Source organism: Callithrix jacchus, chromosome 12 (assembly GCF_049354715.1).
Source record: "Callithrix jacchus isolate 240 chromosome 12, calJac240_pri, whole genome shotgun sequence".
Taxonomy (NCBI): Eukaryota; Metazoa; Chordata; class Mammalia; order Primates; family Cebidae; genus Callithrix; species Callithrix jacchus.
The window spans coordinates 92,809,135-92,833,524 of record NC_133513.1 but is presented as its reverse complement, the minus strand read 5'-3'; the positions used below and the strand labels follow the sequence as shown (position 1 = coordinate 92,833,524).

The window sequence follows — 24,390 nt, the reverse complement described above, 5'->3', positions numbered from 1 at the left end:
TTACAGGCACCCAACCACCACGCCTAGTTAATTTTTTATATTTTTAGTAGAGACGGGGTTTCACTATGTTGGTCAGGCTGGTCTCAAACTTCTGATCTTGTGATCTGCCCACCTTGGCCTCCCAAAGTGCTGGGATTACAGGTGTGAGCCACTGTGCCCAGCTGGAAATGTGATATTATTTTTTGAGGTGGAATCTTATTCTTTCACTCAGGCTGGAGTGCAGTGGCACTATCTCAGCTCACTGCAACCTCTGCCTCCCACGTTCAAGCGTTTCTCCTCCTTCAACCTCCTGAGTAGCTTGAACTACAGGCATGGGCCACCATGCCCAGCTAATTTTTGTATTTTTAGCAGAGACACGGTTTCACTATGTTGGCCAGGCTGGTGTGGAACTCCTAACCTCAGATGATCCGCCTGCCTTGGCATCCCAAAGTGCTGTGATTACAGGTGCAAGCCACTGCACCTGGCCCAAAATGTGGTATTTATTAAAGGCAGAAGTAATACTGAGAGTACAACTATGGTATATTGGAAATAAGGCATCTGTAATAAAATGTATAGCAATAAGAACCTTTCCCAAGAGATAAGAAGACAGTGGAGACTGGGTGATGGAAAATTTTATTCAAGCAGGGACAATTTCCTCCTCAACTCATTTAAGGAGCTACTCTGGGGTCCACGCATAGACTTGTTTTCTCTATGTGTCTAATTGATGTCCTACAGCGTCTACTAAAGCTAGGACTTCTTGTCTTTTTAGAAAACCCCAATCTGCTCACCTTTCTGGTCCTATCATCCCTGCCCAGTGACCTCTCTGGGTTGAGTCCTTCATTTTCCTTCCCAACACAGTCAGTTGCCCACCCACTCCTCCTTCATAACACTGAATGCACTCATCAGGTCTCTTGAGGCCCTAACTTGAGCATTCAGTGAGTATATATAACACAGTGACTGTGCTGAGCTGATTTATTATTCATATCCTCAAGATATCTATAATACAGTATAATCTTTTTGTCTGTCCATTCTTCTCCACACTTTAAAGTTATCTAAAGTCATTCTCTGCCTTCTACTTCAACGGTGTCACCCTCATTAGGCAGGGATGTAGACTGTGGCTTCTAAAGCTCTCTGATCATCCAACCCTTCTCTTGGTTCCTATCTCCTAATGAGATGTAGTCTCCAACTTCTACAAGTTATCCTTTTTGCTGCCACCCAGTCTTCCCCTTGCTACCTTTCTACTTTTATCTCTACGCTTTTCTGGCCTAATGTTTAACATGGTAATTAATCAAATTACTGCTGTGTAGCATTTTACTATGGGAGACCATTGGATACCAGTATCTTATTTGTGTATGACACCATTTAAGATGGCCTTGTAAGACAAGGCCACATTGCTTTCCACATTTTATTGAAGAGTAAATGAGACTCAAGGTAAAATGACTGATTTAAGGCCATACCTTGATTAAATGACAGACCCAAGCATTGAACTCAGATTTCCTGAAGTTCTTTTACCCGTCTGCTACTTTCTTCCTGTCTCTCTACTGTGCTTCAGATATCATGTCTGTCCATAAATCATCATTTGGATTAATATTTTGTTGTAAGTTCATTGAAGACAAGCACTAGCTTCCATTTGTGGCTCATTTTGTGGTATGTCCATGCTGACAAAAGTGCTTTTCTGACTTACTCCTTAGTCCTCAAGTACCGTAAGGGTGATGAAGATAGCCTTATGGAGAAGATTTCCAAGCTGAACATCCATTCCATCATCAAGAAATCCAACCGAGTTAGCAGTCACCTGAAGCATCTCACTGGCTTTGCTCCTCAGGTGAGATCCTCACCCTGGAAGGCTTAGCACATCTTTGACAGCTTTTCAGGGCTCCATGAGATAGCCTGCCTGGTGTCAATTGGCGTGGCTCCCTTCCTCGGACGTCCTCTGGTTTTGCGAGCTGGTGAAGACGGCCCTACAGCTGCCAGTTACAAAGGCAAATTAGAGGGTCAGATCAGTTGACATATAATAAGTATTGTAGTTTTCACCATCTCTAAGGGGCTTATTGACTTGGCAGGACAGAACTACAGTGGTAGACTTACTCAGCAAGCAGGAATTTAAGAGATCACCTAGCTGGATACGTGATGTTACAAAGAAGAAAACGTGAGATTGAGTGTGTTGAAAAACAGTTTATCAACAATGCTGAAAATTGACCTGAAGAAGTCTCCGGACATCATTCTGCTGTACTATATATACAAAGTACAATTAATGGAAAATATAAGCCAGAAAATAGTATACTTTGTTCTCCAAATGCTGTAGTATTTTAGAAAAATAGGAGTTCAGTGACAGCAAGAGTCATATTGGCCTGAGCCTTATAGGAAGGGGGCAGGCATGCCACAGGGAGGGAGAGGACCTGCCAGGCAGGGGACCCTCAGGAGGACAGTCCTAGGATCAGCAGACATGGCAGTGCTGAAGTGAAGAGGGAAGCCTGGCCAGAGCAGAGGGCTTGCAAAGAAGGTTTAAAGGAGGGCCTGTGTGTATTTTGGAGTCTTTTAAAATGACATGCAGGTGTTTGAGAAAGCTACTTTTGGCAGGGCTCAGTGGCTCATACCTATAATCCCAGCACTTTGGTAGGCTAAGGTTGGTGGATCACATGAGGTCAGGAGTTCAAGACTAGCCTGGCCAACATGGTGAAACCCTGTCTCTAGCTGGGTGTGGTGGCGCACACCTGTAATCTCAGCAGAGGCTGAGGCAGGAGAATCGCTTAAACCAGGAGGTGGAGGTTGCAGTGAGCTGAGATTGCGCCATTGCACTCCAGCTTGGGTGACAATAGTGAAACTCCGTTTTGTTTCGTTTTTTTAAAAAGCGACTTTTGCCGATAAGATAGATCAAAGGAGCATCCACATTTGCTAACAGCATTTGTTTATTTTTGAACAGATAAAAGATGAAGTATTTGAAGAAACAGAAAAAAACTTCCGAATGCAAGAAAGATTGATTAAGTCTTTTATCCGAGATCTGTCTCTCTACCTCCAGCACATCCGGGTGAGCATCAACATCACTCTAGTTAGACGCATATACGATGTAATTCTGTCTCCCTTCCTGCTCACCGAGCATACTGTTTAATGAATGTGGAGTAATCTGGACTCAAATCACTATTATGGCCTTGCGTACTTTTGCTGAGATGCCAGTAAGTTATTTAACAGTTAACAGCATTTAGGTCAATACTGTCATATTCATTTCACAGAGGCCCAACTTTTTCCTCCCTCTTTTTGGTCTTTATCACCCTTCATCCCACACACACCTTATTTATTTTTGTTTACTTATTACAGTTCATTTTGTCAAAACCAGTTTGAAAATCAAATACTGAATACAAAAGCTAGGAAGCTGTAAACAGGAAACGTAGACAAGAGAAAGAAGAAGCAGTGAATAGGAGTAAGAGAATGTTCCTATGAGGTATGCTTTCTGATCACTCCAGCTCCCAATTTATTAATATTCAGTTGCTATAAGGCCTCTAAAGGTATTAGAGCCATAAGTAGCTTTGAGATCTAGAGAAGCCAGGGATATCAGGTGAGCCTAGGCCTTTGCTCACCTCAAGCAGTGTTTCCTCCATGAGGCGAGAACCAGGAGCAGCACGCTTTCTATTCTTGTCTCTAATTTCTCTATTGATTTAATATAAGATGCTGTGAGTGTACTCAGTATTTCTGTCTCTCTGATCTTTTTTGTTTTAGAGACAGAGTCTCTCTCTCTCTCTCTCTCTCTCACCCAGACTGGAGTGCAGTAGTGCCATCGTAGCTCAGTGCAGCCTCCAACTCCTGGGCCCAAGTGATCCTCCCACCTCAGCCTCCTGAATAGCTGGGAACACAGGTGCACCCCACCATGCCTGGCTAATTTTTTTTCTTTTTACCTGTACATGTCAAGGAAACCTGGCTAATTTTTTTTTTTTTTGAGACAGAGTTTCACTTTTGTTACCCAGGCTGGAGTGCGATGGTGCGATCTCGGCTCACCGCAACCTCCGCCTCCTGGGTTCAGGCAATTCTCCTGCCTCAGCCTCCTGAGTAGCTGGGATTACAGGCACGTGCCACCATGCCCAGCTAATTTTTTGTATTTTTAGTAGAGACGGGGTTTCACCCTGTTGACCAGGATGGTCTCAATCTTTTGACCTCGTGATCCACCCATCTTGGCCTCCCAAAGTGCTGGGATTATAGGTGTGAGCCACCGCACCTGGCCCTGGCTAATTGTTTTAAGCAGAGATGAGGTCTTACTATGTTGCCCAGGCTGGTCTTAAACTGGCCTTCCAAAGTGCTGGGATTACAGGCATGAGCCACCATGTCCAGCCTGAACATCTGATCTTATAGGGGAATTTCCGTAAACGGGATCCTTAACCTTTTAAAAAATATTTTTTTTAAAACTAACTGGTATAAAATTTGAAGGTACCAAAAGGCTAAGTAAAAATAATTATTCCTCCTATCCTGTCACCTGGTCATCTTCTGTAGAGGCAGTCACCACTCACCAGGTTCTTCCCTCCTATCAGAGATTGTGTGGGTATAGGTGGGAGATAAACTAGCATCTTGGGTTTCACACTTTATTAAATCTCAGAAATGATGTTGTAGCCAAACGCAGAGGGCCGTCGTTCTTTATAATTGCATAGTATAGCATTCTGTGGACATGTCATAATACATTTCACTAATCCCCTATTAGCAGATATTTAAATCGTTTGTAGTTATGAAGGATTAGAACTAGTCATACAAGGAATACCCTTGTAGGTACATCATTTTCTGATCTGTGTGACTCTGAAGGCCAGTGTACTTCTGACCCAAATGGCAAATCATATGGCAGTATAAGTCTTGTCAACTATTGTTAAATGTCATAGATGCTGTAAAAGTGAAAAGTTCTACAAGCAATATCGCTTGCTAACTCGGCGTTATCAAAACCAGTGGGTTTTATCTTTGCCTGCAAGAGAGGTAAAAAAGATTCCAGTGTAGTTTACATTGGCATTTCTTATATTATGAATGGAGTTGAGGATATTTTCATATGTTTACATCATGTTTTTCTGTGACTTACCTGTATTCTAGCATCTTTATCAGTTTGTGGATCTCTGTATTTATTGGAGGAAATAGTCCTTTTTTCTGACATGGTTTGCAGTATCCTTCCCTGACCTCAGTCTGTTGACTTCGGAGTTTGTTCTCCATGGAAAAGAGTTTAAACGTGCATTATATGACCTCTTAGTTTTGTGTGATATGTAGAAACTTTGCTATTCCAACATTTAAAAATCTCCTGTTTTAGTACTTTTATCATTCCATTGTTTTAAGATTAAATCCTTGCTCTCTGTCTGGACTTTAGTAAATCAGGTTGAAGCAGGGATTCGACTTTAATTTTCCAGCTAGTTACCCAGTGGTCTATCATTTATTGAGTAATTTCCACTATTTTAAATAGCAAACTTCCTCCCTTGTGTTTTAAAAATGTAATTAGGTAGGCCAGTCACAGTGGCTCACGCCTGTAATCCCAGCACTTTGGGAGGCTGAGGCAGGCAGAACACTTGAGGTTACTAATTCAGCACTAGCCTTGCCAACATGTTGAAACCCCATCTCTACTAAAAATACAAAAATTAGCCAGGCGTGGTGGCACACACCTGTAATCCCAGCTACTTGGAAGGCCAAGGCAGGAAAATCTCTTGTACCCAGCAGGTGGAAGTTGCAGTGAGCCAAGATCATGGCACTACACTCTAGCTTGGGTGAGAGTGAGAATCCATCTCAAAAAAATAAAAAAACAAAACACAGTATTGGGGTGACTACTGAGTATGTTTGTCTTGCTGCTTCATAGGACTTTCCCATAATATCCTGCTCATTCTGATACCCCTTTACTGCCCATTTTCTCCCCAGGTTTCCTGAAGTGTGGCACTGTATACCAGAGCCCCCAACCCTTAAAAGGCTCACCTCCATAGCAACGACTGATGATAGCATTTTGGGTTAGGATACATGTAACGTTGAGAGCCATCTGATGGAAGGATCAGTTTGGTTCTGACTGCTGCCAGAAATTGAGAGAAAATGTTGAACAGTTTTGTCATGCCACGAAATGAAAAGCCTGCCAAATAAAATTAGGTACATTGACTGACAACAAGAAAACTGGCAAGAACATAAGCTGAGGACCATTGACTATGTTGGCATACGGGCTGATATTTGGGGACTTTACAGCATTCCTTTAAAAGAAAACAAGAGGACATCATGTTTCACATTAGATCTCCCACTCTGGAGGAATTAGCAACATTCCCTAGGTTAGCTTACTGACACAACACTGGCTTTATATGCACACAGATATAAATATTAAAGACAAAAGGTCTAAAAGCGTTATAAAAAGAAACTATCAAACCAATGTATGAGGCATGGATTGTTTTTGCTTAGGGACTTTGTTTGCCCTTGAAATAGACTAATGTAGTATTTAGTCTGTTTGGGTTATAGCTTGGCACTGTAGAGATGGGGTTTCACCATGTTGATGAGGCTGGTCTCGAAAGAAAGCCAGGAAAACCAACCTGGGGTTCAAACTGTCACTATCAGAAGGAGTTGACTATGTGACAGTGGAGTCAGCAAACAAAACAGACAAAAGTCTCTGCTTTTATGGAGCTTGCATTTTCACTAGGAGGGTGGGTGAGGGAGATCAGGACAGTAAGCAAGCCTTAGTCAATTCTAGTGCATATGAGGGGGTATTTTTCACAAAGAAAGAAAGGAAGCAGCACAGCAAGAGATACTGGGAATGCCAGAATCGGATGGGAAACCAGATCATGATGATCAATAGAGTACCAGGGCAATTGTCTTTGAGACGGTGACAGCATGAACCAAGACTTGAAGAAGGAGAGGTGATTGGTTATTATCCTAACACTATAGGAATCGTCTTGGTTCTAATTTGATAATTTACTTCTTGGTAAATTAAGAAACCCTATTGGGGCTGGGTGTGGTGGCTCACGCCTGTAATCCCAGCACTTTGGGAGGCAGAGGCGGACAGATCACCTGAGGTCAGGAGTTTGAGACCAGCCTGCCCAACAGATCAAAACCCTGTCTCTACTAAAAATACAAAAAGTTAGTGTGGTGGTGGGCACCTGTAATCCCGGCTACTCAGGAGGCTGAGGCAGGAGAATAACTTGAACCCAGGAGGTATAGAGTGCAGTGAGTCAGGATCATGCCACTGCACTCCAGCCTGGACAACAAGCGTGAAACTCCGTCTCAAAAAAAGCAAAAAAAGGAAACCCTACTAAGGACATAGGGGAATGCTAAAGAGATGATAAAAGCCCTCACCAGTTTTTTAATAATTAAAAGTCTTAGACTTTTCTCTGTGCCCCATTAGTCATAGTTTATGAAAATAGGCTTATTTCAAATCTAAAATACCAAAGTAGTGAGAAAATTTCAAATTACGGAACTCGTTTTCCCCAGACTGCTATTCTGGGTGACGGATGACAAAGGCCGGAAGGTCCGGTCTGTTCTGACTTGTGTCTGTCCTAACTGGCTCCAGGAGTCGGCATGTGTGAAAGTGGTGGCTGCCATGAGCATGTGGGATGTGTGCATGGAGAGAGGACACCGAGACCTCGAGCAGTTTGAGAGGGTGCATCGCTACATCAGCGACCAGCTCTTCACTAATTTTGTAAGTAACCTTTTCTTCAAAAGTTGGCCCCCTTCCCGAGGTCAACTCAAATACATCAGCTCATGCAAAAGTCAGTTCCACAGACACAGGCCCTGGGCACCAGGCACATTAGTCATCCTTTAGCTATATTTGTATTGGCTTTGGAGATTCATGACTTTCAGTTAGAGGGAAATGTAGGACCTATGTCTATACAAACAGGTTTTTTGAAAAATAACTTGTGATTAATTTAGTTACAGGGGACAAAGGAAGACTAGGCAAGTAGATTAACTCTGATCAAATAAAAACAACTGGCCGGGTGTAGTGGCTCATGCCTGTAATCCCAGCGCTTTGGGAGGCCGAGGTGGGCAGATCATCTGATGTCGGGGGTTTGAGACCAACCTGACCAACATGAAGAAACCACGTCTCTATTAAAAATACAAAATTAGCCAGGCATGGTGGCACATATCTGTAATCCCAGCTACTCAGGAGGCTGAGGCAGGAGAATTGCTTGAACCCAGGAAGTGGAGGTTGCAATGAGCCAAGATCACACCACTGCACTCCAGCCTGGGCAACAAAAGCGAAACTCTGTCTCAAAAATAAATAAGAACAACTGTAGGAGTAATAACTTGAATTGAGGCCGGGTGAGTTGCTTACTCCTATAATCCTAGCACTTTGAGAGGTGGTGGCAGGCAGATCACTTGAGGTCAGGAGTTCAAGACCAGCCTGGCAAACATGGTGAAACCCCATCACTACTAAAAATACAAAAATTAGCAGGGCACCATGGTGAGTGCCTGTAGTCCCAGCTACTCAGGAGGCTGAAGCCAGAGAATTGCCTGAACCCAGAAGATAGAGGTTGCAGTGAACCTAGATCACACCACTGCATTCCAGCCTGGGAGACAGAGTGAGACTCCACCTCAAGAAACCTTGAAAATGAATATTTAGGAACATAGTTAATATGTTACCAGAGATTTGAGATGGTAAAAACTACTTTATGAAGAAAGTACTAAAGACCAAATTTCTTGAGAAATTCTAAATCCATATATGTTGGATTGTTTAATCCCTAGTGGAAGAAACTGAATGGGGTTTGATAGTTTCTTGGGATCTATGGGTGGCCTGAGGGTGAAAAAGACATGCCCACCTGGGGAGCTGACAGGTGTTCTAATTGTCCATTATTTTTAATAAGATGCTTATGTTCTTTATGTATTCATTGGCCTACCCTTAATATCTGTCCCCTAGAATTAAAGAGAAATTTTTTTTTTTTTTTTTTTTTTTTGAGATGAGAGTCTCACTCTGTCACCCAGGCTGGAGTGCCGTGGTGTAATCTCGGATCACTGCAACCTCCACCTCCCAGATTCAAGCAATTCTCCTGACTCAGCCTCCAGAGTAGCTGGGACTACAGGCATGTGCCACAACACCCACCTAATTTTTGTATTTTTAGTAGAGACTGGGTTTCACCAGGCTGGTCTCGAACTTCTGAACTCATGTGATCCGCCCATCTTGGCCTCTCCAAGTGCTGGGATTACAGGTGTGAGTCCCACTTCCTGGCCAAGAGAAAAATTCTTTGGAAGATAAAAGTGGATATTACTTGGTTATGATTCAAGGTTTATGAGTATATAAAAGTTACTCTGTTCCAGATTTATATAACAACTAAATCTGCAGTTAAATTTAAGCTATGTAGACTTGTACACATAATAAATGTTACCAGATAAACTATCACGTCTGGTTTCTAATGCACACATCACATCAATGAGCAGCTTAGCATTTATCAACTCAGGGAGTTCAAGTGAGCTTCGCATATTTTGCATACTCTTTGGTGTGGGAATTGTTGCAGTATCAAGTAAGAAGTCTTGTGGAGTATTTAAGTAGAGGCTAATCACAAATATGTGGGATACTGTCCAACTGAGCAACGTGCCTTTCTCGTCCCTACAGAAGGAGAGGACAGAGCGGCTTGTCATCTCCCCCTTAAATCAGTTACTGAGCATGTTTACAGGGCCCCATAAGCTGGTACAGAAACGCTTTGACAAGCTCCTGGACTTCTATAACTGTACAGAACGGGCAGAGAAGCTAAAGGACAAGAAGACCCTGGAGGAGCTGCAGTCAGCCCGGAACAACTACGAGGCCCTGAATGCGCAGCTGCTGGACGAGCTGCCCAAGTTCCACCAGTACGCCCATGGCCTCTTCACCAACTGCATCCACGGCTATGCCGAAGCCCACCGTGACTTCGTGCACCAGGCTCTGGAGCAGTTAAAGCCACTGCTTTCAGTGAGTGTCTTACTCCTTCAGTGGGATAATCATCTATGGCCTTCACCTGGTATTTTTCTGGGAAATACGGTAGCATGGTTTGAAACATTTATCTGAACTACATAAACTGAATATTCACTAGTTCAGTCCTTTCAGAAAAAATTTTTTTTTTGAGACAGAGTTGAGCTCTGTCGCCCAGGCTGCAGGTACAGTGGCATGATCTCGGCTCACTGCAACCTCTGCCTCCTGGGTTTAAGTGATTGTCTGCCTCAGCCTCCTGAGTAGCTGGGATTACAGGTGTCTGCCACCACAACTGGCTGATTTTTGTATTTTTAGTAGCGATGGGGTTTCACTGTGTTGGCCAGGATGGCCTTAATCTCCTGACCTCGTAATCCACCCACCTTGGCCTCCCAAAGTGCTGGGGTTACAAGGATAAGCCACTGTGCCCAGCCAGGGATTCTTGATCCCTTGATGGTGCCATGAAGCCTGTGGCTTCTGATACATCCCTTTCCCTCTTGAGCATTTTCCAGAAGAGTCAGCCAACCTGGCCCGCAGGCAGTGCCCCAGAGAGCTTTGTGTCTTGCATCGGGCTGTTGTGTCAGTAGCTGCAGCTGAACTTCACCTTTCAGTGATTCTAATGAGACTTTGTCAGTCCTGGGATCTTTCATCCGTGTTTCTTCTTTACCCTATCTCGGCTTTTCCCACGGACTCCAGTTACTTAAAGTGGCCGACAGGGAAGGAAACCTGATTGCCATCTTTCACGAAGAGCACAGCAGAGTTCTGCAGCAACTCCAGGTTTTCACCTTCTTCCCGGAGTCTCTTCCAGCCACCAAGAAACCATTTGAGAGGAAAACCATCGACCGCCAGTCTGCTCGAAAGCCACTCCTGGGCCTGGTGAGTAGGGAACTGAGAGGAGCTGCCCAGCCTGGGGGTAAAGAGTGGAAACCCTGCAGCCAGGCCCCGGGCCCAGATCCCACTAGTGGGGTTTCTGTATTTCATAATGAATGGAGAATAGTGGTTGCATTCTCACCTGTCCTGGACTCCTGTATATGCCGAGTATTAACTCATTAGTTCATTAATTCAGGAAACTCATTTAAGGGCATAGTAATTCGGCCAGACCTCCAATTTTTGGTCATGTATTCATAAAAGTAATACAGCTAAACAGTTAATGGTTGCCTGCCTTTTTTACCTGGAGTTAGTCTTTAACTCAGGTTCTTGTATATTTTTAAAATTAGGATAACACACACCAGATTATATGGGTTCAGTCTAGAGAGCTGCTGATACATCTCTGCTTATATTTTTGCCCCATATATGATCCCATGGACATTAATTTATATTACTTTAAAAGGGAGAATTGAATTATGATTTATTTTTTGAGACAGAGTCTTGCTCTGTAACCCAGGCTGGAGTGCAGTGGTGCCATCTTGGCTTACTGCAACCTCCACCTCCTGGGTTGGCACTCCTGCCTCAGCCTCTGGAATACCTGGGATTACAGGCATGCATCACCATGCCTGGCTAATTTTTGTATTTTTAGTAGAGATAGCATTTTGCTATGCTTACCAGACTAGTCTCGAACTCCTGGCCTCAAGTGTGCTGGGATTACAGGTGTGAGCCACTGCGCCCAGCCTGATTTTATCATTACCTTTATTTTTTCTTATGATTTACTTGCTTTCACAGATGGGGGGAACTCAAGATAGACGAACCTGAGAATTTCCCTAACAAAATACAAGACCTAATGTCACTTAGATATTCTGATTTTTTTTAAAGTGGCATTTTACTTACAAGTTACAAGAAAACAAATGTAAGAATAGGTGTGTGTTAAATTTTCTTAACTATAGAGGCATCAAACATTGCCTAAGGGCTCATATTTTTACCTAGCCACATGGGCTGGCTTCATCACAAACACATCTGATGGGGGTGATGGGGCAGTGACTGACTGTTTCTGCCTCATTTCTGAGACTGGCTGCATGTTGGGATTAAATATGGCTGCTGGGGTAATGGCCATTGAGGGATTTTTGTTGATGTATCTCCTCTTGCCTTTCAGCCAAGTTACATGCTACAGTCAGAAGAACTCCGGGCCTCCCTCCTGGCCAGGTATCCCCCTGAAAAACTCTTCCAAGCAGAGCGGAACTTTAATGCTGCCCAAGACTTGGATGTCTCACTTTTGGAAGGTGACCTGGTGGGTGTGATTAAGAAAAAAGACCCTATGGGCAGTCAGAACCGCTGGCTGATTGACAACGGAGGTAAGAATCTTAAGCAGCAGGTGAATGTAACTATTTTTTTAAAAAAGAAAGTAGTTTTGGCTACACCCAAATCTTGACTAGGCCAGAAAAAAAAAAAAGCTTTGATTAAGGGGAAAAATAACCTTAACCTTCTCTAGAGAGTGAAGATCATTACTGAAACAAAACCTGTTTTTGTTTTGACAAATTCCAGAGGAGACGCCGTTGCTTATCTTGCAAGCTCTTTCCGTGTCTTAGAGCACTTACAGGCAGGAAGTCCTGCCTCATGGAATCCTGTTCCTCCTTAGCCTGTTCCCAGTATGCCACAAAATAAGCTGCCCTCTTCCAGTTTTTTTTTTTTTTTTTTTTTTTTTTTTTTTTTTTGAGCCAGTCTTTCTCCGTCGCCCAGGCTGGAGTACAGTGGCACAATCACAGCCTACTGTAACCTGAAACTCCAGGGTTCAAGGGATCCTCCTGCCTTAGCTGGGACTACAGATATACCATCATGCCCTGCTAATTTTTAACTATTTTGTAGATATGAGGCCTTGCTGTCCAGGCTGGTCTCTAACTTCTAGGCTCAAGCCATCCTCCTGCCTTGACCTCCCAAAGGCTGAGATTATAGGTGTGAGTCACTGCGCCCATCACCTCTTCTAATTTCTGTGAATTTGTCTTATGGAAATTAAAAACCTATGGGATTTCATTTGCTTTTTTTCTCCCTATAACAGTTTTACCTCATGACTATTTAGGGAATTACTTTAAAAACAGCTCACAGCTTTTTTGGAGGGGGAGTGATTTATAGAATTTAAATAAGTGTACAAGGGGTAAAACTGACCTGTAATCCCTTTTTCCACAATTCCAAAATCCAAATAGCTCTAAAACAAGGATTTTTTTTTCAGAACACTTTTGCCAAAACCTGAACAAAGGTGATGTGTGACTATAATTGTAACTTACCCCTTTTGGTGTAAATAGTCATGTGTGTATATTTTTCATTTTTATTATTTTTTGAGACAGGATCTAGCACTGTTGCCCAGGCTAGAGGGCAGTGGCATGATCTCAGCTCACTGCAACCTCCGCCCTCCAGGCTCAAGCAGTCCTCCCGCCTCAGCCTCCTGCATAGCTGGGACCAGAGGCATGCACCACCATGCCCAGATAATTTTGTTATTTATTTTTGCATTTATTTTTTATTTATAGAAGAGACTGTCTCCCTGTGTTGCCCAGGCTATAAGCTTGTTATTTCTTTTTTTTGAGACGGAGTCTCACTCTGTCACCAGGCTGGAGTGCAATCTCAGCTCACTGCAACCTCCACCTCCTAGGTTCAAGTGTTTCTCCTGCCTCAGCCTCCTGAGTAGTTGGGACTACAGGCATGTTCCACTGTGCCCGGCTAATTTTTGTATTTTTAGTAGAGATGGGGTTTCACCACATTGGCCAGGATGGTCTTGATCTCCTGACCTTGTGATCTACCTGCCTCAGCCTCCCAAAGTGCAGGGATTACAGGCATGAGCCACCGCGCCCAGCCTAAGCTTGTCATTTCTTTGTGGTGAGAACATTTAGAATCCTCGCTTCTAGCCATCTTAAAATACACATTATTAGCTAGAGTCACCTTGCTGTGCAATGGGACACCAAAGCTTATTTCTCCTAACTTTGTACTTGTTGAATAGCCTCTCCCTATTCTTACCCCCCCATAGCCAGACCTCCCTCTCCACCACCCCAGCCTCTGGTAACTAGCATTCTACTCCCGACTTCTATGAGGTTATATGGTGTTTGTGTTTCTGTGCCTGGCCCATTTCACTTAACATCATGTCCTCCAGATTCAACCATGTGGCCGCAAATGACAGGATCTCATTCTGAATATTATTAACAGAACTAATTATGGGGTGCTGACTCTGCTGGGGAGTTTTACAAAATATGTAGTACAGGTACTTGATTACCTTCCCAGAATTAAAAGAATCTGAATTCCAAAACATGTCTGGCCCTAAGCGTTTTAGATAGGGATTGTGGTCCCATGCAATAGACATCTATGTACTCGCCACCCAGAACTGAAAATTTCACACTTCTTGGTTTCTTTAAAAGCATCTTGTGACTTTTTTCTCCCCACTTCTGCTTATCCTGAACAAGATATTAGAAGTAGGAAAGGAAGGACAGAGGATGGAGCCTATTAGGGTGACATCAGGTGACAGCTGCTGATGGGGTCAGAGACAGATGGACCCCTGTAAAGGTCCAAGCTATTTAAGAAAGTGCGCCATTCTTTGGTTTTTATCTACTCAAACTTGAGAAGTGGTAGCAAGAAGCCCACAGTATTCAGATCAGCTGTTCAACCCTCTCCCCTTCCAGTGTCCCCAGGGCTCTTCTCCATGCATACAGCAGATATCTGTGGAGGGTCTGCTGTGTGTGTCTTTTTAGGTACAAGAAATGCATCAAAGATCAAGAGAGTGATGGCCCTTGTTCTCATGGAGCCTACATACTCTGGGTCTGTGCCTTGACACTGTTATGAAAACTTGTCATGTGAATCCTCACACAATCCCTAATTTATGCTTAAGTTTTAGCTGAAAGCCCCCTTGGTCATCATCTTAGGCAATTTATAAACTTGAACATGTGCAGTACATGTTACATGTATATTCTAACATAAACTGCTTCCTACGTTAGAACATCTTCCCACTATATCCAGACTCCCAAAGGATTGAAGTGTCTTGGGGGGAAAGAGGGCAGGGAGGCCTATGGAGGGGTTTCTTGAGCTGCGACTTTTTTTGAGATGGAGTTTCATTCTTGGTGCCCAGGTTGGAGTGTAATGGTACGATCTCAATTCACTGCAACCTTCAGCTCCCAGGTTCAGGCAACTCTCCTGTCACAGCCTCCCAAGTAGCTGGAATAACAGGCGCCCACCACTATGCTTGGCTAATTTTTTTTTTTTTTTATAGTAGACTAAGGGTTTCACCATGTTGGCCAAGCTGGCCTTGAACTCCTGACCTTCGGTGATCCACCTACCTCAGCCTCCCAAAGTGCTGGGATTACAGGCATGAGCCACTGCATCTGACCTTTTAATAGAGATGGGGTCTTGCCATGTTGACCAGGGACCTGGACTCAAAAGATCCTCCCATCTCAGCTTCCCAAAGAGCTGGAATTACAGCCCCTATACCCGGCCGAGGCTGGTTCTTAACTCTTGTCCACGCTTGGTATATTTGCACATAGGCTTAGTGAAGTCTTCCTCTTAGGCATGATCTAGTTGTCCTATGACATTCTTCTCCCATGCCCATTCCCACACACATGGTTGTTTACATTATCATCTTCTTGGCTGGCTGCGGTTCTCCTGGGTTATGACATTGAAAGAACTGGTAGGCAGCTGCAGCTCTTCATCTCTACACCTACACATATCACATCCTGGGACTGAGTATTCCAAGATGCTTTGGCACTAGGCATCTTATTTTGTGACTCTCACTGTTGGCCTGGCTTTTAAGTTTTTGTTTTACTCTCCATTTTACAGATGAATGACCTAGGTTTTAGACCAGTTTTTTCTCTCGATTCCCTGCTCCCTCCGTTTGTCCATCCTTCTGCTAAGAGTTCTTGTTTATATTTCCTGTTTCCTTTGTAGTCACCAAAGGCTTTGTGTACAGCTCCTTCCTAAAGCCCTACAATCCTCGCCGCAGCCACTCCGATGCCTCCGTGGGCAGCCACTCCTCCACAGAGTCTGAACATGGCAGCTCCTCCCCCAGGTTCCCACGCCAGAACAGCGGCAGCAGCCTGACCTTCAACCCCAGCAGCATGACTGTGTCCTTTACCTCAAGTGCTTGCCCGAGGCAGCCTCAAGATGCATCTCCACTGAAGGAATGTGACCAAGGGACTCTCATTGCATCCCTGAATCTGGGTAATTCAGAGAGTGGTCCTTCCAGATGCCCTTCAGACTCAGACTCTTCTTCCCAGCCAAGGTCAGGGGACTCTGCAGATGTAGCTAGAGATGTAAACCAACCCACTGCCACCCCGAGGAGCCACCGGAACTTCAGGCATCCAGAAACGGTTGGCTACTCTGTACCAGGACGAAATGGGCAAGGTCAAGATTTCACAAAAGGATGTGCAAGAGCAGCCCAGCCTCCTGAAGACAGAAGTCCAGAGCCAGAAAGCAGTGATGCAGAAGGCAACCAGGTGAGTGCACGCCCAGCCTGCTTTTGTGGCCCACGGGGCAGCAGATGTGTTGTGGGTACAGGCGGGGGTGAGGCAGAAGCGGCTTGCCTGAGGCCTAGGGTGACCTGAGATGAGCTCGCAGCACAAGGAATTTCAGGGAATCTCTGATGGCAGAGCCTCTGAGCACCTTCCCTGGCTAACACTTCACAGGCTATTCCTGGACCCCTCTGTCGCTGGGTGTTTAAAAGGTGCCATAATGAAAACTATTACTCTTGCAGTTCACTAATTCTTCAGTTGTATAACATCTGTTTACTCCACCTGTTTGGTTTTTGATTCAAGTAACTGTATTTTTATTTCTGGAATTTAGAAATGAAATTCTGCCCATTTCAGTTTTCCTTTTTGAGATGGACTCTGTTGCCCAGGCTGGAGTGCAGTGACAAGATCTCAGCTCACTGCAACCTCAGCCTCTTGAGGAGCTGGGGTTTCGGGTATGCACCAACACATCGGGCTAATTTTTGTATTTTCAGCAGAGACAGGAGCTTCACCATGTTGGCCAGGCTGGTCTTGAACTGCTGGCCTCAAAAGTGATCTGCCCACTTTGTAGTCTTTGTATCTTGAACATTTGTTGTTTTTTTTTTGTTTTGAGACAGAGTCTTGCTCTCCATTGCCCAGGGACAGACTATCTTGGCTCACTGCAACCTTTGCCTCCCAGGTTCAAGAAATTCTCCTGAGTGGCCAGGCATGGTGGCTTTCAGCTGTAATCCGAGCACTTTGGGAAGCTGAGGCAGGAGGATCACAAGGTCAGGTTATGGAGACCATCCTGGCCAATGTGGTGAAACCCCATCTCTACTAAAATACAAAAAAAATTAGCCAGGTGTGGTGGCATGCACCTGTAGTCCCAGCTACTTGGGAGGCTGAGGCAGGAGAATCACTTGAACCTGCGAGGAGGTGGTTGCAGTGAGCTGAGATTGCGCTACTGCACTTCAGCCTGGCAACAGAGTGAGACTCCATCTGGGAAAAAAAAAAAAAATTCTCCTGCATCAACCTCCCTAGTAGCTGAGACTATTTAGTAGAGATGGGGTTTCACCATGTTCACCAGGATGGTCTTGATCACCTACCTGACCTCTTGATCCCCACTGTGGCCTCTCCATGGTTCTGGGATTCCTGCTGTGAGCCACCACACCTGGCCGTATCATGAACATTTTAAACCTGCATGCTTTAAAGCCACTTTCAGATTCATAGCTGCAGAGTCTCCACTTCACCTTTTGTTGCTTGCTCGCTTTTCAGCGGAGCATCTTCCTGTGTTGATGGTCAGGTTTGTCTGTGAGCTCATCTCCAGCAGGATTTGCCCTCATGAGAAGGCCTAGTTGTGTCCTGGGTTGTAGAGGTGCTGCCTCTGCCAGTGTCTGGATTCAGAGAGGCCAGTTTTTACCCACTTTCTCAGTTCGAGCTTCCCACAACACATTCCTCAGTGCCATGGCCGAGCTTTGTGCATGCTTGTTTTTCTGGCGATTTCTCTTACTACCCATGGCCCAGGTCAAATATCTCCATCCTGGGCCTACCAAGTGGACAGTTATTTTATACACATCAAGGGGGGAGATTCTGACTTTGAGCAGGGATGTAGTTGTAGTCTCATCAGCTCCTGTCCCTGACCAGGTCCTAAAGCTCCAGCCCTGGGCGTGTGTCCCTCCTTGGGCCCCCATGGGCCTCATGGCTTCTCCTAATCCCTGAGCCTCTCCCTTTGCTGGGCATTAGACCTTTGTGGCACCTAGAGATCAACTTTTCTTTCTTTGAAGTTGGCTGTGGTTTCTGGGGTTTTTCAATTCAGGATTTGTGTTTGAGGTATGGAAGGGTATGCTCATCTCCTACCCTTTAAAGCAACTCTGAAAGATTGAAAAGGTGTCAATTTTTTTTTAGACAGATTTTGCTCTTGTTGCCCAGGCTAGAGTGCAATGCGGTAATCTCGGCTCACTACAACCTCTGCCTTATAGGTTCAAGTAATTCTCCTGCCTCAGACTCCAGAGTAACTGGGATCACAAGCTTGCGCCACTACATCTGGCTAATTTTGTGTTTTTGGTAGAGATGGGGTTTCTCCATGTTGGTCAGGCTGGTCTTGAACTCCTGACCTCAGGTGATCCACCCACCTCAGCCTCCCAAAGTGCTGGGATTACAGACGTGAGCCACTGTACCTGGCTGAATTTTTTTTTTTAATAAGTAGAGTCTTGTTCTGTTGCACAGGCTGGAATGCCGTAGTGCAGTCTTGGCTCATTGCAACCTCTGCCTCCTGGGTTCAGGCAATTCTCCTTCCTCAGCCCCCAGAGTGGCTGAGAATCACAGGTACTCGCCACCAAACCCAGCTGTTTTTGGTAGAAATGGGGTTTTACCATGTTGACCATCTGGTCTGCCCACCTTTGCCTCCCAAATTGATGTTTTCTTTAAATCATCCTTATTATGGTAGCCATCATCCATATGTACCTATTTAATGTTCATTAAAATTAAGTAAGATGAAAAACTGAGTTCTTCTGTCTCGTTAGCTGTATTTCAGGGGCTCAGTAGCCACATGTGGGCATGTGGATGTGGGACCCTCCCCTTCACAGCATGAAGTTCTCTTAGATGGCGTTGCTCCCAGCAATTTTCCATTTTCTCTCTCTCCCTCACACAGGTCTATTTTGCTGTCTACACCTTCAAGGCACGAAACCCAAATGAGCTGAGCGTGTCAGCCAATCAGAAACTCAAGATCCTCGAGTTTAAAGATGTTACAGGAAATGCAGAGTGGTGGTTAGCTGAGGTTAATGGGAAGAAGGGCTACGTTCCATCCAATTATATCCGCAAAACCGAGTACACCTGAGCCCATGCTGCCCGCCACCCAGCCTTACTGCTTTCAGTCTGCCGAGGGTTCTGGCGGCCCACCAAGAGGGCGCCTGCTCCTGAGACACGAGCCCCGTCTGCGTTGCTTAACTGTGGCACGGTGGAGCACACCACGGATCTTGTTCTCGATTGGGTGTTAACTTTGATGCTCACTAGAATCTCTAGAATTTGAAATGGCCCCTGGGGCTTTGCAGATGACTTAGTGACCATGAGAAGAGAGACAAGTCTTGGAGCTGGCCTTTGGGAAGGAGAAACTTGCAAGCAGACGCCCAGTGACCTGTGTATGCAGGAAGCTGTGCTCTAACAATAGACAATGTTGGCATTGGTTATGCTGTACTGCGTTTGGAGTGGCCCCATGTTCCATGCTCAGACGCCAACTCAGATGAAGAGAAGAATTAATGGCTCTGGGTACTCCACGAGGCAGTGCTTGCACTAAGTTTGTTGGGATTGAACCAAACTTAGTACTTCGAAGCTCCTGGGACACCTCTAGTGCCCGACACACATTCTCATATATATACTCTCCCTAATTTCAACACTACCTTCTGTAATCTTGTTTCTTTCACTCTATTCCCAGATTGGTTATACAAAATTCAACTGCCTTCTACTTTTAGAAGTGTTTAGGGTCTTTATTTTCTGTTGACCCTTCATTTGAAAGATTCTCTTCCCTTGTTAGACAAAATCACTGACACTTTTTGAGATGGGGTCTTGCTATGTTGCCAGGCTGGTCTTGAACTCCTGGGCTCAAGCAACCCTTGTACCTCCACCTCCCTGCTGGGATTACAGGCATGAGCCATCACACCCCAGCCTCAATGACACCTTTCTGATTGTCATCTTTTCTTTACGTAGTCTGTGTGTAATGTCTGGTGGCCCCCTGCCCTGGGCTCAATAACCAACAGATTTTCCTAGAATAACAGTATGAGAGCTACAGCCATTCCATTAAAAGTATTACTTCTGCCTCGAGCTGAAACCAGTTCAGCCTAGTGGAAAACCGGATGTCTTTATCCTTCATCCAAGCACCCTACGACTGTTTAGTTACATCTGTAGATGCAGACAACGGAACACATGTGACTTACTTGAATTGGGATAAGGCGTTCCAGAAGTAGCTTATCCTAGACTTGGAAATGAGATTTTGTTTTTCACCACTAACTTCTATTCTTCAGAGATGACATTCAAAGCCAGATTCCCAAGTGCCTGATCATACCTCCCAGTCTCAGGAAGATATTTGCTACCCCTTATACCAAGAATCTTAAGATCTTCCCCAGCTATGAAGCCTATCTTGGAATGGGAAACCATGAGTTTTGTCTTTTAAAAGAAGGGGAAGAAAGAATAGCCCTACAGCCCCTGCCCCTCCAAGTGCACATTTAGCCTTAAATCCTGGGAGTCTGGGGAGACACCATGGAGCCCTTATATCCACAGTGTCTCTGCTGGTCATGGTCAGAAGGCAGTAACACGAGTCCTTTTGTGAAGAGTGTTTCTATTTAGAGGTGTTTATATTTAAGTAGTTATTTTATAAATAAAAGCATTTCTAATGGCCATGGATGTTTTCTTGTTTTCTCTTCATGTTTAAGCTGAAAGAGTCTCCTGGGCTTCTGGGGATGCCTTCTTGACAATGAGTGATGCCCAGATTCTGGGAGAATGGGAGAGTTAACTGAAGAAATCCAGGTCCAAAGTCAGTTTTTCAAATATGTCAACAGAATCTGTATATACTCAGGCTAGGTGCTGTGGCTCACACCTGTAATCCCAGCACTTTAGAAGGCCAAGGCAGGTGGATCACTTGAGGCCAAGAGTTTGAGACCAGCCTGGCCAACATGGTGAAACCCTGTCTCTACTGAAAATACAAAAATTAGCCTCGTGTGGTGCTGCACACCTATAGTCCTGGTGGCAGAGGTTGCAGTGAGCCAAGATCACACCACTGCACTCCAGCCTGGGTGACAGCAAGACCCTGTCTCTAGAAAAGAAATTTTTTTAAATCTGTGGACTCAAGATGTCCATGCTACAGGTGATTGCCTCTATTTTCAGCCATCTTGTCCTGGGAAATTCTAGCAGAACAGAAGAGCTAGGATCTCTAGGGAACAAGTATTTCCCTGATAGTGCAGATGTGGACACTGATACACGAGATTGTCTAACAAGGTCACAGAGTAGCAGCTCAGGCAGTTGGGGGCAGGGAAGGAAATGGCAGGGCTAGTGGCAGAGATGATGGGATTTAAGACAGTATGGTGAGTGAAGCAATCACTCGGTATTGTCAAGGAATAGCCACAGTTGAATGGGTTGGCTGTGGGAAGCAGCTTACAAGTCAGCTGGGCCACTCTTTCATTTGCTGGACTAGGAAAATGAGGTCCAGAGACATTCTGACTTGCCTGAGTTATACGTTAAGTTTTTGAGGGGTTGTCAATTGACACTCAGGCTCCAGCTAAGTCTTTCTGTGTACTTTGTTCTGGAGCCAGACTGTCTGCCTTGAGACTTTGAACAGCTTTCTGACGTTGGCAACTTAACCGACTTTGCCTCGGTTCCCTGGTTAGGGTAGAGATAGTAACAGCATCGAGGATTTGTTGAGTTACTACATGTAGTGTGCTGGAACAGGACTGCTGCAAGATGCTGGAATAGGACTTCCAGTGCTTGTCCTCCCACAGAAACATCTTAAACAACTATCCATGCATGAAAATACCCTAAGAGAGGCCGGGCGCGGTGGCTCACGCCTATAATCCCAACACTCTGGGAGGCCGAGGTGGGTGGATCACAAGGTCAAGAGATCGAGACCATCCTGGTCAACAAGGTGAAACCCCATCTCTACTAAAAATACAGAAATTATCTGGGCATGGTGGTGCGAGTCTGTAGTCCCAGCTACTCGGGAGGCTGATGCAGGAGAATTGCCTGAACCCAGGAGGTGAAGGTTGCGGTGAGCCGAGATCGTGCCATTGCATTCCAATCTGGGTAATGACAGCAAAACTTCGTCTCAAAAAAAAAAAAAAAAAAAAAAAAAATACCCTAAGAGCTAAGAAAGCCATGTGAGATGACAGCTTCTGAGTGTAGCATGCAAATATCAATAAGATGGATTGGAGCGGGCAGGGCAGACATGTTCACGTGACCTGTGGTGACCCCTCCCTCAGCCACAGGCAGCACAGCACACATGAAAACACCCTCTGCGTTGGGGGAAGAGAGGGAAGTGAGTCCCAGATTCAACCATGTACCTCAGCACCACCCCCAGTAAAACCCAGTGCCCAGCAGGCCCTCACAGCCCCAGAATCTAGGCTGGTAGCTGTGCACTGAGCCCCCAGGCCTGCCTGCAGCATAGAAGGGTCACAGGGGAATATCTGAGACCACCAAGGACACTCATGTTACTCATGTTTGCTCAAGACCACACGCCTGCCCACTCTTGCTACAGGAGTAGTAAGGGCCTAGTATGACAAGCCGCTATTGCTATAGATCACCTATCTATAGATCCAAGATAGATAGATCCCAGATTTCGAGCTTAGGAAAAACAGACAGCAGAAAAGTGATGGGTGCCAATGGACCATCCAGCTGGAAAGGGGAAAGAAATTATACATGCCAAGCATTTCAGCAGGATTGGAGCTTAGTACTGAGTTCACGGTGAGTTAAATCATTGATCCCTTTCCTTATGTTTCACTCTTGATTCAAGTCATGAGGAAGAGGAACCCAGAAACATAGTCCCGGATGGAGATTGTGTCCTACAGGAGGCTGGTTGTTACCAGCCTGTACCCATCGCTCCCACAGTACCCTCCCCACCCAAAGCACCCACCATCAAGTTCCCCTTCCAGCCCCGCAGAGCCAGCAGGAGGTTCTTGTGAATTGATACAAGTAAGAAAAAGATTCAGGTGGCTGGGTGTGGTGGCTCACACCTGTAATCCCAGCACTTTGGGAGGCCTAGGCAGGTGGATCACTTAAGGTCAGGAGTTTAAGACCAGCCTGGCCAACATGGTGAAACCCAGTCTCTAAAAAATTTTTTTTAAGTAAAATAAATAAATAAAGAATGAATGAATGAATAAAAAGAAAAAAGTAAAAGTTTCAGGCAATAGTGAGCCACCCTCTTCTGGCTTTCCTGTCCTATCTCAACATCTCTATGCATCCAGAACACTTTCTTAAAGCAAAAACCTACTTCAAAAGCCACGAAGTATAGTACAGACCTTTACTGAAAATTTCTTGTGGATACGAAAGAAGAAAACCCCACCTATGACAAGGCAAAACCTCCTGTAAATATTCCTTTCAACATCTCAATACAAGACATACTTCTTCCAGGGTCAGTCCAACTTGCTGTCAGTATTCCTCTCCCCCTACTTTCCTACTACCAAGCTTTCCTCTTCTTCCCTGTTCTCCCCCCCCCTTTTAAGGTCAAAGGACTGAGTTTCTTGCCCTGGCATCAACCCCAAGTACTAATAACATCACACCAGAACAAAGGCCTCATGGCCACACAGTGCACACAAACAGAAGACTCTCGGAAGATGAGGGGATGGCCAGACGTTTATACTTAGTTCTTTTGCATTACATATGATGCTGATATGAGTGCCTTGGTTCCAAGAAATATCCCATGGCATACCATGTCCTCAAGAGTCTGCAAGCTTTCTGGGAAGCTCAGGGGTCTGTCAAAAACAGCATCTTCCACAGAGCCAGGCACTGTGCCAAGGCTTATGCTGCATTATCCTATGTTGCCCCCCCTACCCCCCACAAACAAACACTACGAGGTGTGTAGAAATAACTGATACTCAGAGCCCAGAAGGTTGAGGCTGCAGGAAGCCATGATCGCACGACTGTACTCCAGCCTGGACAACAGAGTGAGACCCTGTCTCAAAAACAGAAATAAAAACCGATGTTCAGAGGATAAGAAACAACCAGGTTTGCCCAGATAGAAATAGTAAGGCTCAGATTTCAACGCCAGCCCTGACAGCAAAACTTGTGTATGTAACCCGTTGCTATACACCCACTTGTGAGCACAGCAGCTCATGTGTACAACCAAAAGGACTTTGGCCCTAAGCCATTGAATGGGCCTCCCTAGTCAGTTCTGTGGGAGCCCTCATCTAAAACAGAGAACATTGGTCCTTTAAATCTCGGAAGGATTGAATAGCAGTAAGAGTTTAAGCCAGTCTCCATTGCTTTAGGTCAATGTGGAAGCAACACGTAACCTCCAACTCTCCTCCAGGGCCTGGTCTACATAGAGCAGTTTGGAGCCCTGCCCCTACTGCCTCTTCCTTAACCCTTGGTTTTCTTGAAATTCTAATCCTCTAAATCCAATCTTTTGACTGAAGTATTTGGAAACTGAGGCCTGCCTGCATGCCAGTAGGGAGTGCCCTCAACCCCAGAAGTAACAACTCTGTAGGAAATTTTCGAAATATACCTAGTACCAATAAATGGCCTGCCTGATTCCCT

The 24,390-nt window shown here is 45.0% G+C and overlaps 1 protein-coding gene across 4 annotated transcripts in view; it reads left to right on the top strand.

Annotated features, from left to right (window-relative positions):
• Positions 1-20,544, top strand: part of DNMBP (dynamin binding protein) — a 136,514-nt gene extending 115,970 nt beyond the window's left edge. For all 4 annotated transcript variants that reach the window (XM_035268764.3, XM_078346252.1, XM_035268765.3 and 1 more), the window contains 8 exons: positions 1,671-1,801; positions 2,900-3,004; positions 7,463-7,591; positions 9,500-9,832; positions 10,526-10,705; positions 11,856-12,054; positions 15,617-16,164; positions 18,806-20,544. In XM_035268764.3, the coding sequence (XP_035124655.2) occupies positions 1,671-1,801; positions 2,900-3,004; positions 7,463-7,591; positions 9,500-9,832; positions 10,526-10,705; positions 11,856-12,054; positions 15,617-16,164; positions 18,806-18,991 (1,811 nt within the window). In that variant the 3' untranslated portion in view covers positions 18,992-20,544. The remainder of the gene's footprint in view (positions 1-1,670; positions 1,802-2,899; positions 3,005-7,462; positions 7,592-9,499; positions 9,833-10,525; positions 10,706-11,855; positions 12,055-15,616; positions 16,165-18,805) is intronic.
• Positions 20,545-24,390: the final 3,846 nt, after the last annotated feature.